Source organism: Phytophthora infestans, genomic scaffold, assembly GCF_000142945.1.
Source record: "Phytophthora infestans T30-4 supercont1.159 genomic scaffold, whole genome shotgun sequence".
In the NCBI taxonomy this organism is placed as follows: Eukaryota; Oomycota; class Peronosporomycetes; order Peronosporales; family Peronosporaceae; genus Phytophthora; species Phytophthora infestans.
Genome location: NW_003303600.1, coordinates 132,730 through 150,128, shown reverse-complemented (window position 1 = coordinate 150,128; position 17,399 = coordinate 132,730). Strand labels below are relative to the sequence as shown.

Genomic DNA, 17,399 nt, shown 5'->3' with positions numbered 1-17,399 from the left:
CGCTCGCGCGCCGAGTCGATGGTTTTCGACTTTGAGAATGAGAGTTTGTGACGAACATCTCTTCATTCTGATTGGTCGGTAAACCGAACCTAAGTGGGGGAGGATGTAACGGGGTACGTAGCACTAAGTGTACCCTGGTTACATGAAGTGTGACACTTCACACTTCAGGAGTATGACATGTCATACTCCGGGATATTTGGTACAAGGTACCAAGGTCATTCAAAACCAACCATTGGTTAAATGACATTGCATTTCTATAGGTAACTGATAGTTTGTATTAACCTCAAACTTAACCTACCTATAAATATACTCAGTTTACAATCTACCTTATTTAGGTCACTTCGCTCTCTTTAATTAAAGAGAGGACCTGTGAGCTGCCGTTCACTGAGAGTTTGTATACTCTCGGAAGATAACTTCCTCTAGCGCAAGGTGCTGTGTGACCCCGTCACAACTCTGGTACCATGTACCAGATATCCCGAAGTATGACGTGTCATACTTCTAAAGTGTGATGTGTCACACTTAGTGTAACTAGGGGTACACTTGAGAATACGTACCCCGTTACAAGAACCGCGACCTTTCAGCAAGAACCATTGACAGGTTCTCAACTATTGGGCAATAAAACTGCGACAAGACACGTGGGCCTAATATATCGGTAGTACTGGTTCATACCGAACCCGTCTGAAACCAAGAAATGAATTAAAGGCGGTTATTGTGGAGTAAGTTAATAAGTTTTTCGACTAGTGAAAACGGTGCGTAGAATCTGCCCAAATCAAATCTGAAAATTTTCGTGCCAAAAATTCTGCAAAAATCGCCTAGTGTTTCAGCTTAATTTTGGCGCAAGTGGAGTCTCAATATAATCATTATTCTTGGAGTTATCCGCATTTTTGTGCTGTCACTCCGAGAGGGCTGCTATCAATAAACTTAGTTTTGTAAACTGGCAATTTCCCTTTGGCTGCTGAACCAGCCGTTTTGCAGCAAATTTATCCAAAACCGTTATATGCATTGCTTATGGGTTTTATTTGTCGCTTACACTGGATTTCGTTAAGACCATTTTTTCTGGCGTTGGTGATCAGCAAATGCGACGGCAAATTCAGTCAATTAGCTGTCGGTCCCGTAATTTATTTGCTCTTATCCTCAGTGGTGGGGCAAGCTATCCTCAAATATCTGTAAACTATTTTGATATGCTGTCTTATCCGCATTTTGCGGTCATGCCCTTACGCCATAAAATCTAATTTTTATTTTTTATCGTCTGATAACTGGCTGTACTCATAATATAACGGGGTTTTCCGCTGAATAATAATTAGTATTATCAATAATAGTTTGAGCGGTGTGGTAACTCAGTACGAAAGGACCGGTGGATAAGCTCGGAACAGTAGTTAAATTTTTTACTGGCCTCTGGCTGGATTATGGTACATGTAGGTAATTTATCTGTAGCTGCCTAATATTATCCCATAATTAAATTAAAAAAAGGGGGAAATCCTCAAGAATTTGGAATGCGACGGACGAACATGCAAACGACGATTGATTCTTTTACTCACCGTGAAGCACGCTTTCATTGATGCGAACGTTTGATAACATGCTCAATTATTACAGATCTTTAAAGTAAAATCTGTGCACACGCAAAATCTAAAATTCACAGTCTATCCTTTTTTTTCGCGCGAACAGCGAGCAAATGGAAGCCACTTCCGCCAGGTGGCCGCTGGCATCGTGCCTGGCCCACTGGGCCGCCCAGGTATGTATTAATGGTACTCGCTCAGGAGCACGTACAGATGTATTACATGTAGTATGTGCAAGGTGTTGACTAGACCCCTATCGGACCAGGATGTACCAGTAGTCTCGATTCGATACCACGTGTTAGGACGCATGGAGTCCATGATTCATGGACTCCAATGGATCTCCATGGCATGACCATCGGTTGTCAACGTCGGGTTTTCGATTTTGTCGTCTGAGTCAGACTCTGACCCTCAAGTCCCGGTTACCAAATTAAAATACTGGGCCATCTTCGCAGCGAATCGGTATTGACCGATTTGATACCGATAGCCTGGCAAGAGAAAGCACGACTACCATGATGTTACGGTACATTGGGTTGTCGTCGACACGGTTTTGACTGTTAGGTTGTCATTTGTGAATGTTGGGATGTTCGCCAAACAATAAAATCAAACCTGTACAGTACATGTCCTGACAGCTGGAGCGGTGGAATGCCGGCATCGTCCGTGCCTCTCTTCGTCGCGTCGAGAACCAAACAGATAGTGGACACATATGAGGTGATACAGTATCGCTTGTACATGAGCTTAATTACCGGGTAACTACATGTATTGTATTCAAAAAGTTGTCTGGCAATCAACACCAGTAGCGGGTAAGCGTCGTTCAGCCGCCAACTGCCATCCTAACAGCGAGAAGTACCACTACCACTTTTGATTTCCTTCGAGAAGCAAAGCTTAATTCAGGATGCGCGTCTCTTTCGCCCTTGCTCTTCTAGCCGCTCCCGCGCTCGTCTCTGCTACTCTCGCTCCTTGCCGCACCAATAGCAAGGGCAAGTGCCCGAGTCTTTACAACTGCCGAGAGACGAAGGTGTCCACCGCCATCCAGGCGGCTGAGTGCTCGCACAACACTCGTACACACGACAAGCAGACGTTTGCTGTTTTCGTCCAGGACCATCAGTATGACGGCAACCACGGCTACCCGTATGGAAACTGCACTGCGTACACGTGCCACGTGCCCACTCCGAAGCAAATGAAGAAAAACCCCGACTGCTGGACGTTCTTCTGGAAGTAGGTTTATCCTGGTTCTATACCAAAAGTGAAATCGTTTCTTACTAACGCGCGCATGTGAATGAACAGTGGTAACGGTACCGACAGCGGCGTCGGCACCGGCTGCATCAGGGACCCTGGAACGGGCCAGTGTGGCTGCGAAAACTCCAAAGACGGCAAGTTTATCGCCGGCAAGACGGACTGCAAATAAATCGACCTGCGTCCCTAAGCTTACTGGTAGACTACCAAAGGTAGTTTCATCGTCGCCAAAGATCGGAGCAAAGTTCCACTATTAATAACTTGTCGCTGCTTTGACGTAAAGTCAAAGAACATGTATGTCATTCCCACACTTTTTATGTCGGCTGAACTGTTACATTAAAATGTACATGTAACACCAGTCATGTCCAGAATTCTTGTCTTCATGTTTACTATAAATATCACTGTACTGTACATCCTAGATTTTTTGTCTCTTTTATTTCAATGTTACGGTAGTATCAGAAATGACACTCCAGCAATCATTCCTGCGGTGCCACTGCGGCCATTTCACAATCTAAAGGCATTTCCGCGCCACCATGACGCCCGGCCTGTTCTCCACACGCTCGATGCGGTCGCTTGTAGCCCTCACGCTGCTCTCTGGCGGCGCCTGCGCTCTCGATGAAGCCAACGCGTAAAAAAAGTTTCTCCCTCTGCATGTTGCAATCGCATCCACTAATTTTCCTCTCAACCAGCAAAAACTTGTCACGGTCGCTACGTGTGTTCGTCACCGGGGGTCAAGTGGTCTGGGACTACCGACTCCACTTTAGAGGCACGGAGAGAGTCGACCCAGACTATCGCCCCAAGTTGCAGCATCTAAACCGACGAATCGCCCAGAGACTTTTCCACTTGTGCTTCCAAAATGGGGGGATTTACACAAAGTTTGGTCAGCAGCTAGCCACTTTCAACCACGGACTCCCCAAGGAGTACACAGAGACGTTGGCTCAACTGCAGGACCAGGCCAAGCCTATGTCATTCGACAAGGTCAAACAGACCCTCGAGGCGGAGATGGGGCGACCCTGGTACGAGATTTTTAAGGAATTCGACCAGACTCCAATTGCTTCGGCGTCGCTAGCTCAAGTGCATCACGCTGTGGACCATCAAGGACGTGAGCTGGCTGTGAAAGTCCAGTATCCACATCTAGAGTCCCAGATGAAAGCAGACATCCAGGTCATCAAGTGGGCCTTTCAACTCACCGAGTATTTCTTTCCTGATGTCCAGATCCAATGGCTGTTTCCAGAGTTCAAGCGTGCTCTGCTGTCCGAGGTACGCTACTTCATGTACATGTATATTCAACACGTTTTGATACGGAGTGTACTAAACTGTTGCGTGTTTTTGGTCAATAAAAACTACTTAGCTGGACTTCGAAAACGAAAAGAGCAATAGTCGACGCATCGCTGGGTGCTTCAAGCACAACAGAAATGTCCACGTGCCTGTCGTGTACGATGACCTGAGTACAAAGCGAATCATGTCGATGGAGTTCATCTCCGCACCCAAGATCTCGCAGGTCGAAGCTATCCGAGAACTTGGTCTCGATCCGCCTCAAGTCGCTCGAGTGCTGTGTAAAGTGTTTAGCGAAATGGTTTTCTGCCACGGATTCGTTCATTGCGACCCACACGCTGGCAACATCTTCGTACGTCGGAATCCGGACCCTCAAGCCAAATGCAAAGAACAGCTCGTTCTTCTAGACCATGGGCTGTACCGCGAGCTGGACGGCGAATTCCGCGAAACATACTGCGATTTATGGCGTGCGATGTTGATGCGGGACAGCAATCTACTAGACGATTGCGGTAGGAGACTAAATGTTGGAGAATTGGCCAAGTACTTGCCGTTGCTGTTTACGTACCGGACGATCAACCACAAGGGACGTCTGGACGCGTCAATGAGCGAGTCGGAACGCCAGAAACTTTCCGAGGATCTCAAGAACATGCGCTTCTCCAACGTGCGTAACTAAGCCATAGAGATGCCAGAAATCCAGTTCATAGCGACTTGACTGACATTTGCTATCCAGGTCACCGACTTTCTGGAGCAACTTCCGAGGGATATGCTCTTTGTCTTTCGGACGAATAACATGATTCGGGCTCTGAATAAAGATCTGGGAGGAACCACCAGGTGCGCTGAACATGTTGCCTACCACTGTCCATGTTCCTGATTTTGCTGTCGATAAATTCAGGGAGAGATTTTTGATCATGGGGAATTTTGCGGTTAGCGGCCATTCAGCATTCTCCTCGGAAGGGACACGTACCGGGGTGGTAGCATGGCTGGGCTACTGGTGGGAGCATTTCAATCTTGTTTTCCGCCTTCGTGTGGTTGATTACGTGATGGCCACTATCCAGTATGGAAGAGGGGCAAACTTTAAGCGCGTTGGTTAGTCGGCAGCAGAAGCTTAACCGTTAGATTTCGACTGCGAAGAAATCACCGGATGAGTTTCTTCAGTGCTGCTGAAAAGCGCGGCGATCTGTTTCTGGACTGTGAAGAGCGAGGTGTACTGGGTGCGATGGGAGTGAAGTCAGCTTGTCGAGTCTCACTTGGAGCTTGGTGTAACGACGGAAGAGTGTGTGACAAAGACGGTAGAGCGGGAATTGCCACTGCAACTTTACGTCGGGGTGTCTTGGCGAAAGCTACACTCGTTGAGACTCGTCGTGGTTCGTCATGTAGTGCAAAAAGGCTACCAGTGCCAATAGAAGAGCCCATTTGAGCAGTTTGGCCCGGGGGTTTCCGCTGTCGTAGGATGTATGGCTGCTTGGAAGTCTCAAAAAATGACATGATTCTTTCTCGTAGGCGGGGAAAGTTGAACGGGACGGTAGCAAAGTAGAGTGCTCCGTTCGCGAGGCATTCCAACGCAACATGTTGCGTTCTCTCGGGTTCGTCTGCATTTCCGCCGAATAGAATCACCCGATTGCCTACAAACTGTTGAGCTGTTTGGAGCTTAGCCAAAGCCGTCTCGAGATCAGTCCCAATATCAAAGCACACCTTTGACACCACCACAAGTAACATAAAGGAGGTCAGACAGCAGCAAATACTTCGAGAAAGAAAGATACTTAACTACACTTACTAGGTCAGTGTCGAGGCCTTCATGCGATCGCAGCAGTTGAAAGAATCCACGCTCGTCTTTAGTGGTCACTACTGTTCCAAGACCCAAGAGTTGGATGTAGCGCCCAGTAACTGGTACATTTTTCGCGCTCGCAGAGCCTCCAATTACAATTTTTGGTATCTTGGGCTCCAAAGAAATGGACCTGAGCGCGACAAAACTGCTAAGTCATCTCTAAAAACTAAGTAGGTTCGGCGAGGTAAAGCACATACCTTTCCATGTCGACGCGTGCGCCAACATTTTGAACAGGATCTTCCATTTCAAACTCGATTGCAACATTCAGAGCGTCACGCGCAGAGTATTCCTCAGACATATCGTGAAGGTTCTTCTCGCCTGCAGAAGTATCAATCGAAAGTTCCTTGTTTGGACGACCATGGCGTGAGGGGAGCGTCGACTTGTTGCGCTGGGCATCAAAAGGTTCAACTACATCTACTGCGTCCGTTGCTTCAACTGGAGGTCCAAGGTGTGTCATTGTACTTTGGTTGACTGCTTTATTCGCTGATACCTCAGTCTGCACGTGGCCAGCTTGAGTAGTGACGATAAGCTTGGGCTTACAAACTGTAGGTGTTGATTCTTCTTTTTGATGACTCCCGCTTGGTGACTGCCCGTCTTCCATTGGAGTGGGAGATTCTCGAAACTCATGAGAGCCAGAAGAAGTGGCAGGGGGTTGAGAAGCTGTCTGCGGCTCGAGGAGTTTTTTCTTCTTTTTGGATTTCTCGTTCTTCTTTTTAAAGTCACTCGTGCCGCGGTCCAGGTCATCAGTCACTAAGGTATCCAATTGATCTGGAAGCGCATGGGGTAACAATACTTCCTTTGGATACGACAATTTGCTTTGGGTTTCCTTGGAAGTGTCAACAGGTGGTGGCATTGACACACTTGTTGCTCGACTCGGTTTCCTATGCTTAAAACTTAAGTTTTTCTTCCGAATTGGTGTGCTGGTGTCTAGAGTCACTTTTTCTTCTTCATCGTCATCTTTGGCCAAAAGGGACAGAAACTCTTCGTCTCCGTGATTGGCACCAAGCAGGTTTACTTCGTCAATTGACTTTAGTTCGCAGAAATCGTGCTGGATATAATCAGTCACTTTGTGGCCCTGTACCATACCGTCCATCCAACGTTGAGCCTCTTGTACGATGGAATTACCCGTCCCCGTCACTACAGAGGCGAAAAATCCGTCGTACACTTCTTCGACAGCTTCCTCGTCATCAACAAGTATTCCATGCTTACTCAACTCCAACTTGATCTGCTCCAACATGACAGCTGCCAGTGCTTTCAGGCTTTCTCCGTCTCGTAAAACTAGGAGATCATACAAAGCATTATACCGGTCGCGGACTGTTTCGTCTGGGAGCTTTGCGACTTCGACATCAGCTCCGAATTTGATTAGTTCGTTTCGAATGGCTGGTAGTTCTGTGTGCCGTTCAATTGAAATCGCTTTTTCGATCAAAAACGTCGAGCGCAAAGCGTTCACGACATCTGCATTAGCGGTTTGTAGATCGTAGATAGTATTTATCGGCTGAATGAAGCCAGCACTGCACTCGCTCGCGCCTCGATCTCTGCCATTCACTTGAGACTGAGAGTTGTTTCTGCTGTCGGGTTCACTAGCAGTCCTTGTACTAGATCCAGCATTCTTCGAACTGTGAAAAAGACGAGGAGTTGGCGTAGATCCGCCCGTGATGGAGCCACTCCACGCTTTGTCATCGACAGTAGCCTGGGCCTGCCTTAAAAGAGCATCACTTCTACTTGATGCCCTGGTTCCGACGACATAAGGGTTAATATAATCACCGTTGATTCCAGTTCCAACAGATATTCCGCCAGAACGGTCGCTACCAGCAAAGCCAACATCACCAGGTTCTTCACTGCTTTCTTCGGCCTGTTGATGGGACGCCACAACATTCTTGGGTGGTCTACGCAGTACGTTATTGTCGAGAACATAGTTAATATTTTCGAATTGAAGAGCAATACTTTTAAACATTTCCAGAAGAGTCTGCAGATCCTGCCCAATCTTTCGCATTTCGCTGAGGCTGTTGGGTACGACACCTCCGAAATTTCGATGAATGAAATCGATTCGATTCCGCTCTACAACTCTGGGGTCTGCTCGTGCTAAGTCTCCGACTGTAGTCACTCCTATAGCAGCCACAACACGAGCAACAGAAACGAATCTCGGGACAGTTCTCAACGGAATAGATTTCACCACGACTTCGGGTTCAAAATTATCAGACAGGGAAAGCTTGAGCTCGGCCCCATCCATAAAAACGGCAACGCGTCGTGTAATACGAAGAGCTAGTAGATGCAAGAAGCGTTCGTAGGTGGCCTCCTCCACATCGCACGTCCAAACGTCCACCAATTCGAATACTGCAGCAAAGAACTGCTCAAAGCTCAAAGCATTCCCGTGGTGACTGTCCACCTCCCAGTCGCATCGAATCTGTTTGTGAGCAATCTCCAGCACGAAGTCATCGCGTAATACTTTGAAAACGAGCAGCATCAGAGCCACGTAGTCCTGTTCGTCTAGAGCTTCAATCGGAGGAAGTAGGTGCTTATTTTCACTACCTGCAGCTGTGCGGTGAACACTTTGTCGTCTTGTGCGTTCATCACCCTCACGTTGCTGTTGGCGCACTCGTTGAGCCATTTCCGCTCGTTTCTTCCCTCCTGCCACTTCCCATAGAAACTCAATTCGAGTTTTGACAGCTTCTGAGAAGCGCAGAGCTCGTCGCTTTGCCAGTGCACTCGCTTCATTGAAATTCGTGTCGCCTTGGAGATGGAATGGCAAGTCGCTAGAGCTCACCGACAGGAATGTCGAGCGTTGATGGTCGAATTGTGCATCTTCTCGCGACTCAGAGCAGCCTACACACTCGAGGCTAGTCAGTATCTTGAACGATGAGTGCTTGTCAGACAAAGATTCCTCTCCAGACGCAGCCTCGATACGCTGGTTGAGCTGCAGAACAAGATTGAGATCGTTGAAAATCTCGTTGGCAGCCATCCGAAGTCCTTTAACTCACTATGCTGATATGGCTGGCAAGAATAGCCGCGAATTATGCAACAATGTGATCTCTCCACTCTCTCCACTGGGTGGGTGAGGTGCCAGTGGTTTCAAGGAGGAAGCTATAGTTACACTTCTCAACGGAAGACTGGAGCGAGATTCGTCTTGTGCAGGATCTCGCGCGAAAGAGGACGACATTTTGTCGCAGTAATACCCCATCCTAAGGCCATAGCAAATAAACGCACACCACTACGCGACGTCCACTCCGACAGGATGCCGCGGCTATTCAACTTTTCGCTACGCCACAGTAGCGACAAAAGCTTTTCCGGTACGAGCAGTCGGTCGGGCATTTGAAAATGGCTTTTCGACTACAGGCTCTGTGACGGTTTACTTACTAATTATCCTGCTTGCAGAGGCCATTATCGACCAAATGTGCCAAGACCTTGCGGCCGAATCGGATGTTATTATCGCACAAGCCAAGAATGCTCTAATAAGAGTGCAGTGCTACGAAGGATGCCTTCACCTCATCCAAAAGGCACGTATAAAGGCGATACAGCTCAGCAGGTGTAATGAACATTAGCGCTTACCTTAGTATCACTCAGACCATTCGCGAACCGAGTAATGAGGGGCTGAAGATGGAGCTTATAATGAGGCTAGTGCCAAATATTACCGTGATCCGAAGTCTGTACGACCTCGCCATCGATACCGGTACGACTATTCATCGCTGTACGTGAGGAAAGGCAAACGACACTAACAGTTTGCATTCGCTTTGAAGAGACGATATTTGCGGCACTTGTCCAGATTTCTAGTCAAAAATGTGTGTTGCATCTCGATTACTGATGGAGAATGCATACCACTGATTCAATGCGCATAACGTTTTTTTTTCATTCAGCAACCAAGAAGGCTGCAGGTTTCCTCATGGAGAAGATCGCGAGTCTGGTAGACTTTGCAGTGAGTTTTGATAGTCTGAAGGCGAAGACTCCCGATATTCAGAACGACCTCAGCCACTTTCGACGGTTTGTAGCGGTTAACGCCACGTTGTCAAACCAACTAGAGAGGTTTGTGTTTCGCTCCTAAGCATGTAAAACCCTCCAGCTTCGTGTCCTTACCACTAAATTGTTCATGTATATTCGACAGTCTCACCGACGCCCCGCTGAATGCCATGTCATTTTTCGTGGCCGATCATTGTCCAATGCTGAAGGTGCTGATCCGAGCGATCGAGTGCGCCATGACGAAAGAGCCGTCCGCTGTAGACGTATCAGCCTTCCTGGCAAATTCCCGTTGTTCCTCGATGACAGGTAGCAGGTAGGTGGCTCTTTACTCCAGTTTTTGTTTTTCGTGAGATCTAACTTTGTATACATGGCAGACCAAAAGATGGGCGTCCTATGATGAACTACCTTCGGGCTATGACTGGAGCTATCATCCTGTACGACCATACAGCGGCTCATGGAGCGTTTGGATCTAAATCGGAAGTGAAGGTACGAACGACCCCGTTGCCGTCCAAATTTACTTGTACTTATCCTTGTTTTGTGCGTACAGATCAAGCGCTGCGTCAAGGAGCTCGTGCAGTGGAAACAGAACGGAGCAACAACGGAATTGCTCGACACCATCAAGTACTGCAGTCTACACTACAATGACCCGTCAACCCCTGAGAAGATTCGGACACTAATGAATAAGTAGCACGCTCATGATACGTTTTTCTCCTACATTTGTTTACGCATGGTGTAAAACTTGTAATTGTGGCCCACCCTGACGTAGCTCCAATAGTACCCCACCGAAACTTGTCCAATCGCCTGGTACCACTGACGAAGTTCTAGAAATTCCCTGTTGAGGTGTTTACTACATGCATATCTGACTTCACTGTCAGATTCTAGACTCGGAGTATTAGAGTACTATACTCGCTCACAACATCAGCTGATATTATTAAATAACTAGCCGAGCGCCGCCGCTACGCGGCGGTAGTTTAGGTTTAGTTCTACTTGTTTTGGCCTTCCCGCCTCCGCTACGCTTCGGCGGGTTAAGTCACCCCTGGGACGAACCGAACCTTAACCACGGTTCTACTGTTTCTACGAACCCGAACTGGGCAGGGAGCCTGTTGAAAGATGATGCACATGCGCGGGTTCACTCTGGACGAGGGAGCGACGAGCAGCTGCTACTGCCGGAGGTTTGTGGCTGGAGTGTGGTACGTATGGAGTGCGAACGTGAGGCTGTGAGACCTCCACGTGGAAGACAGTAAAGATAGGAAGAATAGGAAGAGTAAGATCGAATCTCACTCTCCCTTTTGCGTTGGAATCCACGACTGCGTTGCACACGAAGGCGCTGACCCGAGGGTCGAGCACTTCGAACAGGTTTTGAGCCTTTTGCGTACAGCTGTAGGTAGTTGTTGATCTAGGCCGTCAGTTTTGGAAGTGAGATGGCATCGGCCATCTCTCCATTACACCCCTCGGCTTCACCTATCGCACGCGGCCTCTTTCTTCTTGAATGGCTAGGACGAGCTGCTGCCATCGCTACCAATAGCAGAGAGCTACACCATTATTGACCTATCATTTTACTTCATTTCTCTGCATACAAACTGAATGATATTGCGGCGCAACACTCCCACTTAAGATGCTCGCGTTCTCCATCATTTCTTCGTCACTTAACGTCTTCTCATTGTCACTCAAGATCCTTCTCGAGGGATGGTTTGTCACCACCTTGGTCCCAGATTTGCCTTGTCGCAGAACCCAAAATCTGATCCAATACTTTATCTTATATTCTAAAGAGACTTACTCTTTGTATTGTTTGTTGCCGATATTGGACTGAGCTCTTCACTCGCTCTTTTTCTTCCGAGCTGCACAGGTGCGGGTCCCGACGAAAGCCCTTCGGGGGGGCATCCACAAGCTGCTTGTATCCTTCTTCGGCGACAGCAGACCGGCCTAAGCCACAGCGGCCATTCAGGTCCCCGCCTTTTGGCACCTCAAACGGTCAGCCAAGCGCCCATGATGTGAGCTCTGCAAGTAGAAAGTCCGATCATTCGGCTACTCGTGGGTGTCTAGTCTTAGACCAGTTGTGCCTTTCAGCGGCGGGAATTGAGAGAGTCAGGAGTGAAATTAACCGAAAGTTTGAGTAAAATGTACTCAAGTCAAGTGGCTAATAGCCTGGACCTGTTCAATTTCCAAACTTAGGGCTAGGTGACCATTAAACTTAAGGTTTTAACCTTAAAACTAGTCTGTAACCAGAACCCTTTCCTTAAGGCCTTCCTTTACTGTAATCCTTTTCCTAAACGTCTTAATAATTCTCTTAAATTGACAAGAACTTGTGTTTACACCAAATGACCGTCAATCTTTTATTTGAGGGACCTAACCTTATTTGAGGCGTAAAACTAAATTGGAGGCTGATGATTAACCCAACTCTTTTATCCCCATCATGAGTTTTTCAAACTGTGTTTGGCTTAATGGCTTCGTAAGGGCATCAGCCAACATGTCGTTGGTGCTACAGTAATTCACAATGATACTTTTGTCCTCATGTTTGTCACGGCATACAGATGCCTGATATCAATGTGCTTGGTAGATGAGTGACTGCAAGGATCCTTAATGATACTTATTGCGGCAGTATTATCACACCAGCATTGGGTGGATAGTACTTGGCCGTAGCCTAATTCTTTCAATAGTAGACTCAACCACATCGCCTCTCGAACACCTTCACTAGCGGCTACTAATTCAGATTCTGCTGTATGAATACTAATACAATCTTGCTTAATGCTTTTCCAAGAGATGCATGCACCAGCAAGTATTGATACATATCCTGTGATTGACTTCCTTCCTTCCGATGCATTCGCGAAGCTCGCGTCTGTGTATAGCTCTAACTTAGTGGTACTATTTCCATTGTACTCAATGCCATACTTCGACGTTCCTTTCAAGTACTTTAGTACTCGCTGAGCCGCCCTTCAATGGGTCTTATTATAGCAAGATCGATATTTACTAAGCTCTCTTACAGCATTAGCAATATCAGGTCTAGTACCTCGGACAAGATACATCAGTGAACCCACTAAACCTCTGTAATCGAATGGTTGGGCCGCTATCTGTTCTGGGCTCATATCCTTTTCCTTTTCTAATATAACACTTTTCGCTTGTGGTGTGGGTTCTGTACTACAGTCTCGCATTTGATACTTTACCAGAAGATCGTTGATGTACTTCTGCTGTGAGATTCTGAGTGTTTTCTTTTGTGAATCTCTTTTGATCTCCATTTTTAGCAGGTAATGCAACTCGCCCAAGTCTTTTATTGTAAACTTTGCAGACAGTTTAGCCTTCAGATCGCTGATCGAGCTCAGATGTGAGCCCGCAATTGTCAGGTCGTCAACATAGACGCAGATGATCAGAATGTGTTCAATCCCTTTGATATCCCACCGTTTTAGATACAAGCAATGTTCTTTCTTGCATCTAAAAAATCCTAAACAGGTAAGAAACTCATTTAGAACGGCATACCAGATTCTGGGTGCCTGTTTTAACCCATACAGGCTTTTTCAACCTACATACAAGGTGCCCAGTGCCATGACGAAATCCCAATGGCTGCCTCATATAGATACTTTCATGTAAGATACCATTTAAAAAGGCTGTAGATACATCCATTTGGTGTAGCTCCAGTCCTAGAATTGTGGCCAATGCCAACAGCACCCGCAAAGACTCATAGCGGGCCACGGGAGCGAATACCTCCTTGTAGCCGATGCCATATAGCTGTGTGTTACCCTGAACAACCAGCCTAGCCTTAACCCCTTAGTTCCCGGCCTCAAATATGAGGGTATATTTTGACCTCGTCCCATATACAGATATAAAGGAATTTGTATGGGGTTTCAATTAAGTCCGGATATCTTGGCGCGGGATCGGGGTGGTAACAACGACTTGCCAGTGTGTATAGTACGGATTCTCCAACATAAAGGAGGGTTTATGTAGTACATTGAGACGATCATATACAACTATGCTGTATAAATAAACATAAGATATGTACTGTTTATTGATTAGCCTATCTTTGTGCTGTTGCATACGTCCAGCAGCGGTGAGTTCATTTATTATAGCCAATAACAAGAAAGATCAAGTGCCGTATCAATTGATTGCTCCTTGCATAGACATGTACGACCAGACGGCGCAACCACTACGCCTCCTCCTCCACCGCTTCATCATCTTCTTCGCTCGACTCCCCAGCACCAGCACCAGCACTTGCTCCGCTCTCGCCTACCTGCTGTCTGCGTCTCCGCTTCTTGCCTGGACGCTCCGCTGGCGCTCGGTCGCGTATCTTGTGGTCGCGTAGCAAGCGGCTCGGGATGTCATTCCCGTTCTTCCAGTCGAGGTGCCATATCTGAAAGCACGTGCGCTCCCTTATCTCCCTAACAACGTTGCAGAGATACTTCCTGCGGCACAACCTACAGTCAGCGCTATCACCGTGTTAGTATCAAGCATGAACAGCATGTACGTACCTCTTTGGCCCTGCAGAGCATTCTGGACAGTAATACTTCGTATACTTCCGCGGCACCACCTTGCAGATAGCACACACTTTGCAGGTTCTGTGGCGACGCTTCTTTCCGGTTTCAGTGTCGGCCTTGTCTGGGTTCTCCGCCAGTTCGTGGCCATCATCAATGCGGTCTGAGCCACGTCGCTGCTCCTCCCGTCTTGGCGACGCTCCTCGTGCAGGTGAAGCGGCTGTACGCTCCTCAGCGGAGGTGGATTTCTAGAATAGGAAACATAACCAACATAACACATATTAGTAAATGCATTTATGTTGCCAAACCCATCATAGCAACTTACCTCAGTCTCAGCGAAAGAGTTTTCATCAACAGCAAGTAGTTGTTCCATGAGTGTCTCGAAGAATGCGGAATGCTTCGGGGATTTGTGCCCATTGGCACGCTGGTTGTGTCGATACACAATAAAGGCGTTCACCAACGCCATGTCCAGCAATCCGAGAAACAAGGTCTTGTAGTACTTTCGTGATTTGTACGAAAGCTGCACGCTGTAGCGTTGCATCCGGAGCTGGTCGTGCACATCAACACCTCCCATGTATCGGTGATAGTCACGAACCAGCTCCGGTGCCGGTAGCTCTTTCATCTGGCCTTTGATACGCCGCACTACAATAAAAAAGCACAATAGTGAGCAATGATACATATATATAAACACACAGGCTTACTTACTGACACTGACTGTTTCTCTGCTGCCACCACTGCTCAGCATGTGGACGGGATTGCGGTCCATCCACATTGCTGCGGTTATCTGCGGAAAAAGCTTATTTTCAGCCAGCTTGATTGTCACCTGTGGTGGTACTAGCTCTCTCACACCATTCACGGTTCTGTAAGACTTGTCAGTCTTCACATCCTTCGCGTACCCTGCCATACGCGTCTGGATCGTACCCGTAATGTACATCCGTCGCTGCAACAGCTCCAACGCCATCTTCACCGACGTGTAAAACCGGTCTGTGATTACCAAACGCCACGGGGAGGTCGGTGATGGCGGGCACAGCGCGTTCATGTTCCTTAGTACGGCAGCCTCGCCGCAATTATTATCAGCAGGAATCGGAGTCCGGAGATTACTCTTAGCACCACAGTACACCTCGAATCTGAACAGTCGCACAAACGCACACGATATTAGTAAAAGTAATAAATATGTTGGATTAGGAAATTCTCCACAATGTGGATGTTTGCCCGTCCAACATAAGCACTTAGACCAAAACAAAAAGTGGCAAGCATTAGCTTGCCACCTTGAACGCACCTCATGCAATAAGCTGTATCTGCACACGCTGCCACGAACACCTTGGTCCCCCACTTGTGCGGTTTGTCCTTGTTGAACTGTCTGGTAGGATTGTAGCGGGATCTTGAAGGCAGCGTAGCTTCGTCAAAGCTAATGACAGGAGGAATCTTGTAGCCGCGCGCAAATGTACGCTGTAAAACCTCGATAACCGGCCGAATCTTCCATACACGATCCGTGCTAGCTTGAGGCGACTTGTTGTTGGAGAAGTGCAAGTATCCCATTATGTGGAAGAACCGGTTGCGGGACATGTACTTGCCGAAGCGTGGCGTTGGCAACGCACCAGCCGGTGTCAACTCCCAGTGAGCAGCAATCCCCTTTCGCACTGGAGACAGAATCCTTGCAATGAGAAGCGCGATGACGCGCAAAACCTCCCACGGTTCTATCGGCTTCACACGTGCTAGTCGCCGACGAATATCTGCGAGGTTCTCTACTTCTCCACCACCACGACGCTGCTTCGCTTGAATCGCCTGCGCACGACCCGGTATCGACTGCGTGTGGTAGCGATTGCTCTCGACGGCAATCTGTCTCCACAATTTTGGCGGTAGGTAGTAGAAGAACAGCGCCAGTGGGTCTTCAGCCACTCCAAGGACGCTCTCAGATGGTCCATAAGGCCCGTCGTAGGGTCTTCATACGTAGGATTGTCTCCAAATTTGGACTGGTCTACAAATAGCACATCAAAGTGAGTTAGATAATGTTAACATTATGTTGGACAACGACGGAATAATAGTTGCGTATGTTGGATAGCGTTCAACATAACTTACCATACTCCCAGCCAGAATGTTTCATCTCCGCCAAACGCGCCGCATTCATCGCCACCGACTTGCAGAACGTGTCCGGTAGCTCAGTTCCAACGCAATCGGCTAACTCCTCATCAGAGAGTTCTCCAAGCTCCCAATCTCCTTCCCACTCACTGTCCGCGTCGTCATCGTCTGAATCAGGCCCAGATTCCTCTTCTGATCCGAGGCCAGTGCACTCACGTGCACCAGCCGCCATGATGTTAGGATCACCGTCGACTACGCAGGCGACAGGGAGATGCGGGGCAGCTGACGCAGCACCGGTGTCTGTGGTGTCACTTATGGTGCCTTCAGCTTGAGCTTCGCGTTCTGGACTGTCTTGTAGGACGCGGCGGCGTCGTTTCGGGGATCTTTGCGTAACCGGCGCCTGCTTGTTCGTCCGAGGGGGGCGCAAGGTCTCCACAGCGCCTTGAGCATCTCATACAGGCGTTAGAAGCGCACTTGAAGCCACAGCTGAAGCCACAGCCATCACCACGTCTGCTACAACTTCCTCCACCTCTGGTTCCACAGAATCTTCCTCATTTTCTGCAACAGGTATTACCTCTTTAGCTTCGTCCGTACTCGCTGTTGCTTCTGTCTCTTTGGGTGCTGCCGGCTCAATATGTGGACCTCTAGACTCTGCTATCTCCATGGCTGTCGTCGTAAGTTTCATCGCCCTCTTCCTAGACTGCTTCTTCAACGCACGCCCCTCAGCGCCATGCTTTGGCTCTGCTGCTGACTGCCTCTCGTCGTCTCGACGAAGGCGACGCTTGTGGCGGTCACTGAGGGCTGCCTTGCACAACCGGGTCTCTTCCGCTGTCAGCGTCCGTCGTGGCATCTTGCCAGACGTCGCCACCATTCTGGTCTGCTGCCCCCGCGGTCGTTTTGAAGAATGAGAGAGTTTTGTGGCTGTCGGCCACCCGTTGGTGGTGGGTGACACCGCCTCTCTTTATCTCGTTCAATCAGGAATCCGGTCCAGCTACCCTAAGCCTGTGCATCCGGCCGTAT

At 48.2% G+C, this 17,399-nt stretch overlaps 5 protein-coding genes across 5 annotated transcripts; 3 read left to right on the top strand and 2 right to left on the bottom strand.

The window, feature by feature from the left end:
• Nucleotides 1-2,448: 2,448 nt before the first annotated feature.
• Nucleotides 2,449-2,961, top strand: PITG_20522 (uncharacterized protein; the record flags this gene model as incomplete). The annotated part of the gene is made up of 2 exons (XM_002895565.1): nucleotides 2,449-2,771; nucleotides 2,841-2,961. The coding sequence occupies 2 exons, from the start codon at nucleotides 2,449-2,451 to the stop codon at nucleotides 2,959-2,961; spliced, it is 444 nt and encodes a 147-aa protein (XP_002895611.1).
• A 361-nt stretch (nucleotides 2,962-3,322) lies between these two features.
• PITG_20520 (glycoside hydrolase, putative) lies at nucleotides 3,323-5,155 on the top strand (the record flags this gene model as incomplete). Its single annotated transcript, XM_002895564.1, has 5 exons — nucleotides 3,323-3,417; nucleotides 3,479-4,049; nucleotides 4,141-4,725; nucleotides 4,795-4,895; nucleotides 4,957-5,155. 5 exons carry the CDS (start codon nucleotides 3,323-3,325, stop codon nucleotides 5,153-5,155), a joined length of 1,551 nt encoding a protein of 516 aa, XP_002895610.1.
• A 43-nt stretch (nucleotides 5,156-5,198) lies between these two features.
• PITG_20521 (uncharacterized protein) lies at nucleotides 5,199-5,549 on the bottom strand (the record flags this gene model as incomplete). Its single annotated transcript, XM_002895563.1, has 1 exon — nucleotides 5,199-5,549. One exon carries the CDS (start codon nucleotides 5,547-5,549, stop codon nucleotides 5,199-5,201), a length of 351 nt encoding a protein of 116 aa, XP_002895609.1.
• A 1,273-nt stretch (nucleotides 5,550-6,822) lies between these two features.
• On the bottom strand, nucleotides 6,823-8,848 carry PITG_20519 (uncharacterized protein; the record flags this gene model as incomplete). Its single annotated transcript, XM_002895562.1, has 4 exons — nucleotides 6,823-6,846; nucleotides 6,905-7,405; nucleotides 7,763-8,726; nucleotides 8,781-8,848. 4 exons carry the CDS (start codon nucleotides 8,846-8,848, stop codon nucleotides 6,823-6,825), a joined length of 1,557 nt encoding a protein of 518 aa, XP_002895608.1.
• A 430-nt stretch (nucleotides 8,849-9,278) lies between these two features.
• On the top strand, nucleotides 9,279-10,528 carry PITG_20518 (sporangia induced hypothetical protein; the record flags this gene model as incomplete). Its single annotated transcript, XM_002895561.1, has 7 exons — nucleotides 9,279-9,412; nucleotides 9,468-9,556; nucleotides 9,624-9,665; nucleotides 9,741-9,906; nucleotides 9,986-10,153; nucleotides 10,215-10,326; nucleotides 10,388-10,528. 7 exons carry the CDS (start codon nucleotides 9,279-9,281, stop codon nucleotides 10,526-10,528), a joined length of 852 nt encoding a protein of 283 aa, XP_002895607.1.
• Between the last annotated feature and the right edge of the window lie 6,871 nt (nucleotides 10,529-17,399).